Below are 6,000 nucleotides of genomic sequence, written 5' to 3'. Positions count from 1 at the left end.
ATATAGATTTATTATACCATTCTTGCTCAGACTGTTGGGTATGCTCAACAGAATAAGAAGGAATGTGCCATGATTGCCCATCTATGAGAGCAATGTCATTTGCTTGACATGACCAAGAGAGCTGCAGGGATCACCATATTTGAAGAGAGACAGAGAGAGAGAAAGGAGATAATGTGTGAACTAGCCCTAAGGAAGAAAACAGGGATTAATTCAGCATGTCATTATTATTATTTTTTGTCATGAATTTCCACAAACAATCATCATGGGAAAACACTAATGTTTTTATTCCCCTGAAAAACACAGTTACCCTCATTGGGTGCACAGAAGTTTGGGTTTCACCTTAAAATACAGGTACATATATAAATAGTATATTGTAAAAAGCCAGTAAGTGATCAATAGATTTTATAGGCATATTATCGACATACGGGACTCCAATAGAGATGGTTACAATGACAGCAGCAGAAAGGGGCTCGGAAGCTCTTAGGGAAGCTACCAACTTGTTAAAACAGCTCCTACCACTACCAGTGAGCAACATGTTGATAGGGGAACCATGGATCAGCATTTTCACGACATTCCTCACGAATGTCTAGAGATCGTTGCCCTGGATCACAGATCCATGTAAGTTTAGAAGCACACACATATGGATCTCTTATGCAACTATGTCTTCCCATTCATTTCTGTGGAGGGACGATTGTGCTATTGTTTGTATACACAGAACCTGTCCCTCCATCCAAGTGAATGGAGAACATTGACTTTGTTTTTGTTTGTTTTTAGAAAGGAGAGCTTTGTACCAAATCCATTGAAATCAATGGTCAACCCCATGGAAATCAGTGGTCTGCCAGGGAGACAAATGCATATTTTCATTCAGGCCCTGGATGCTTTGCTATACTGATGCTCCTGCGTTATATTAAGAAAGTGCAGGTTTCTTATAATGTATATGTTACACTGAATATCTGAAATCTGATGGCTGTCAAGATTCAAATGTGAACATACACAATCCTGGACAAATTTTAGAAATGTCCAAAGCTTAGGACACATTGGTGTAGGTTGGCTGTCGTCAAGTCAAGATTTGAGTATTCACAAATTTCACCTGGGATTGTTAACATTCACACATGAGTGTCAAGTTAACCTTCTCTGTAACATATACAGCATGTTGCCTTTACTACATGAAAAGCAACAAGCTGGAGAAACCTTTCCCATTCCCTCTTGCTCAAATTGCAACCTGAAAAGTAATGACAGTTCCACACGAAAACCTGATAAAAAGCCCATACATGCCACATAGTTACTGATAAGATGTATGAAACTAGACAGTTTACGTCAGTACCTGAAACCTTAATTGAATCAAAAGATGAAAAAGTGTATAATATTCATACATTAACTACTGTCCTATATTTATATATATATATGTATATATACCATTATGTGTATAAAAGGTTGTGGATGAGTCCTTCATGAAGAATTTAAGACATTCTTGTACATGGTTCAATAAGGAGCAGGAGAGAAGTGAAGACAGATTGTAGCATAAAGAGCTTGTTGCTGCATTTTTGCATTCTTTTCACTGTTGTTCATTGTACAACAGGAGAAAGAAAAAAAAGTCCCCCCAAAGTCTTCAATTTCTACCTCTACATACAATAACTTACAAGTTTATTTATTTAAATAATTGTAAAACATCTTACATTTTCCATTTTAAAAGAGATTAAACTATAAGCAAATACACACATACATCCACATTCCACCATTCGTATCAGTTTTATAAGAAAGTCTTCCATGCTGGTACCCTGTTTTGTGATTTTTTTTTCTGCATAAACTAAATTGGTATCTGAAATGCTCCATAGAAAATAGAAACTTCAACATTTTTTTTCCTACAAAGTAAAACAAAGAGTATCCAAAATATCAAGCTCAAACGGTTGGCCAATTTGTTCCTCCTTTTAATATTTTACAAATGCTATGAAGGTTTTTTGTCCATAAGAAAAACCTTGAGCTCCAGATTCAACCCCACAAAATGGTGTACATCTGGATCTTGGACAATCCCTCCTTTTAATGTTCTTGGGGTTGATGTAAGTGTGTATGAAACCTGGAACAGATGAGGGCAGCCTCCTAGAATGTCCAGTCCATAAAAAAAATTGTTCCCTTTCTTTCTGCACATGGATTCCCCCAACAATAGAGCTTGTAGTGCTTTTTTTTTTTTTCCTTTTTAGTGCTCCATAGCAATAAGTAGTTTTGTGCTGTAAAAAAGAAAAAAAAGGGGGAAGGGGGAGGGAGCTTCAGCAATTTCTCCTCTTCTTTTACATTGGAGGAACGACAAGACCAGTCATGGCTGAAAACGAAAATGGACAACATTAAAATTCAGTGCCTTTTAAAATAGAAATAAATACACAGAAATATGGCAGATGTAGCTGGGTTCTAGGGATGTGCAAATCAGCAAAACGGAAGTTTGCCGCGGTTCTCCAAATTCCATCTCAAAGCTTGTTCTGACTCAAGTCCATATCAATTTTTTTTTCACTTGGAAATCTGTGTGTATTTTCCAAAATGTATGCATCAATTGTGCACATCTTTGAAGTGTACAAATTCTTCCCCATTGATTAAAGAGTGTCTGTGCACATTTTTCAGAAGTATGCATTTTTTCATGTGCATTTTCAAATGTATGTATGCTGTCGAGTGCATAGTTTTTGGTCTGCAAAGCACATTGCAAAGGTACAGACTTTGACCGCAGATTGTGTCTGAGTCCATGTTCAGTCCAGAAGGTGGAAACTGAGTAAATCCTGATCAAAGATGAACTGAAACAAATTTATCATACATCTCTAGCTGGATCTGGCATTGGCCATTCATGTCCTAGTCACTTTCAGGTTGGATTACTGTAATGTGCTCTTCTTAGGGCTGGCTTTGAAGACAGTTCAGAAACTTCAGCTAGTCTACGGCTGCCAAGATGCTAACTGGAGCAGGCAGATCTGAACATATAACTCTAATTTTATAATAACAGATAAATAATAATTAATAATTAATATATTATAATATATTACTATTAATAATTATTAATTTTATAATAACATATAACATCACAGCTACTGATGGCAGAAGCCCAACAGTTTTGAAATTACTCTGTGAGTCTTTCATGTATACACACACACACACACACACGTATATATGTATATATCACAATTCCTACACCTAAACACACACACATCGTAAGTCAGTAGCAAAACATAAACATTTCATTTTAAAAGAATGCATTTTTCAATAAGCATAAGGTGCTATGAAACCAGTACAGGGGGGAAAAAGGAGAATGTGTTGTATTCGCCATGCAAATGAATTGGAGGAACAGTTAGAGTAAATCCTGTGGAGAAGAATTCAATGGTCCAAACTAGCTCTTATGGTATACATTCATGTTCATCAACTGGGTGATCACAAATGATCATTTCCATCTATGAAGCTGCCATAACTGCAAATTCTGCAGACAGAGGATTGATATCATCTCACATGCTTTCCAGTGGAGGCAGTTCATACCTTTGCCTACCTCAACAAGTGCTAAGTCATCAAGTGATGAGATATATAGTGATGTATGTGCATGTGTGAATCAGACCTAACATTTTTTCATCTCCGCATTTGGAAACCAGACTACCATCCTGAAAACACATCATATATTATGAAAGATGGCACTACAATAATATCCATCAATGCCTCTTCCCATCGCCAAGATCTTTCTATAATGTTTATTCACAAGTAAGTCCAATTCAGAAAATATCCTTTCCAATGCTAAATAAAAGTTTCCTGTTTGTAGGTGCATCCCATTATATTGCTTCCTGTTGATCATGGCTGGGGGATTCGTTCTGAATAGCATCTTAATTGCCCCCTAAACTGTCACAATATCAGTTTCTGTTTCACTGTGGGGTGGGAGGTGCAATTATTTGTTTCCTTTGGTTTTTTCCCCCTTTTCCTTTTAATAATAATAATAATAATAATAATAATAATACGTGAATGTAGTAATTAATGCCCCTCCTCCCCATGCAGGAACAGAAATTGGAATTTAGCAAGAGATGCTATTTAAGGGGCAATTCATTGACAGGTGCTATTTAAGGGGCAGTCACTCTTTCCCCTAGCCATGATCAATAGGAAAGAATAAAATGGGCAGGACCATAAACAGGAATCTCAACACAGAAGCTCTGGAAACCACAGAAGTGCTTTGCTCATCCACTCCAGACAGGTTGGTGTTTTATTGCAAAAAGAAATGAATAAAAATGACAGCCATATATCAGGTTTGGGGGGTGGGGAAACCCCAGAACATAGAATGACATCACAGAAATCACCAGAATGTAATGATTTGGTAATGATCTGATCTGGATTCTCTGTCAAAGGGAGTGAAGAGAGGATGGCAACCCCAGAGCAAAGGCTTCATGTAGAAGCAACTTTCCCTAGGCTAAAAACAAAAAGTAGGATTTTGTTTTTTAGAAAGTCAAAGGTGTCATGCTAAAGCCACAATCATTACACACTCATTTCTTCCATCTGCCTCTTGTTTTAGGTCAAACAGATTTCACAGATTTTTAAAGCTCTTTGACCAGAAATGATAGTTGGGGGGGGGGAGGGAGTGTACATACCATGAGTAATGAAGGTTTGTATCATATCACCTTCAACTCCCTGGGATGTCCCCCCACCCCCATACCCCACTATCTCCTTTCAGTCTTTTTGTTACCCTTTCCTGGTAAGATGATTTCAACTCTCACCGTATATAGTCTAAGATGGAGGCTTCAATTATACAATCCAGGAATATTCATGGATTTCTTTTTTTAAAATGTCCAATGGCCTTTCTCTTGGCATAGAGGGAGGTGACTTAATTGCACTTTATAGCCTATCTTTTGTTCTCACAGGCTGGTTGATGCGCCTTTCCTATCTCCCCCTTTGGGGTTGTGCTGTCAAAAGCCTATTTCCCAGTCTGCACTACTTTTTATTGAATGTTTGTGAGCTTCGGATTAAGGTCTTACACTGCTCGCAAAGCTGTAATTATTTTTGCCTGTATTACTATATATTGAATCGATGTAACTTTTCAATAAAGGTGGTTCAATGCAGGACAAGACATTCCATGATGAGTGGGGAATAGAGGAACTGCAGTGATTATCCCACAGGGATTCCCTTTCCCTCTCTTTTTTATTTTATTGGAGAGAAATGAAAGAAAGAATTAGAGATGTGCTGCATTGCATTAACTTCAAAAGATGGCCATTATCAGATGAAACGCTTGATTAAACTTGTCAAAAAATCATCCAGATGCTAGGATGACATGCACACCTTAGGCATGTATTGTTAACAATACTAATAAACACTTTGCAGGTTAAGGGACTTTTTGTTCCTTTCCTACTGGCAAATGGGGAAAAAAAGAATAGAAGAGTAGGGCCAGCACTACCATGCATCAACATGGAACCATCTACTTTGGATGGAAGATAGGAACATAAGAAGTTGCATTGGCTTGCTTATTTATTTATTTATTTATTTATTTATTTACAACATTTGTATACTAAAGGTGTCCCCAACCAGTCGTGTCCGACTCTAGGGTGCAGTGCTCATCCCCGTTTCTAAGCCGAAGAGCCAGCGCAGTTCGAAGACGCTTCCGTGGTCGTGTGGCCGGCATGACTGAACACCGAGGTGCACGGAATGCTGTTACCCTTCCCGCCGAGGCGGTGCCTATTTATCTACTTGCAATTTCTTGCTTTTGAACTGCTAGGTTGGCAGAAGCTGGGACTGAAGACGGGAGCTCACTCCGTCACATGGCACTCAGGTCTCGAACTGCTGACCTGCTGACCTTGCAGTCTGCAGTTCAGCATCTTAACCACTAAGCTACCTCTAAACAGATTCCAGAGCAGTGAACAACAAGAGGTAAAATGAACAAAAGATAAAAAGAATGAAACATGAAATTAAGATTATTCTTTAGAAAACAGAGTGCCAATAAAACCAAGGCTGGTTAACCAAGGAAGGCTCCTTGGAAAAGGGCTGTTTTCAGGAGGAGGCACCAAA

General features: G+C 38.2%; 1 protein-coding gene across 2 annotated transcripts in view; it reads right to left on the bottom strand.

The window, feature by feature from the left end:
- Positions 1–260: 260 nt before the first annotated feature.
- Positions 261–6,000, bottom strand: part of EBF2 (EBF transcription factor 2) — a 387,225-nt gene continuing 381,485 nt past the window's right edge. The window contains exon 16 of one of the 2 annotated variants that reach the window (XM_084808184.1): positions 261–2,317. In XM_084808184.1, the coding sequence (XP_084664310.1) occupies positions 2,286–2,317 (32 nt within the window). In that variant the 3' untranslated portion in view covers positions 261–2,285. The remainder of the gene's footprint in view (positions 2,318–6,000) is intronic. The other variant, XM_084808183.1, reaches the window with a different exon arrangement.

Source organism: Heloderma suspectum, chromosome 6 (genome assembly GCF_057233095.1).
Source record: "Heloderma suspectum isolate Gila_16-S chromosome 6, 16-S_ref, whole genome shotgun sequence".
Taxonomy (NCBI): Eukaryota; Metazoa; Chordata; class Lepidosauria; order Squamata; family Helodermatidae; genus Heloderma; species Heloderma suspectum.
The sequence above is the reverse complement of the archived record's forward strand: the minus strand, read 5'-3'. Positions and strand labels throughout refer to the sequence as shown.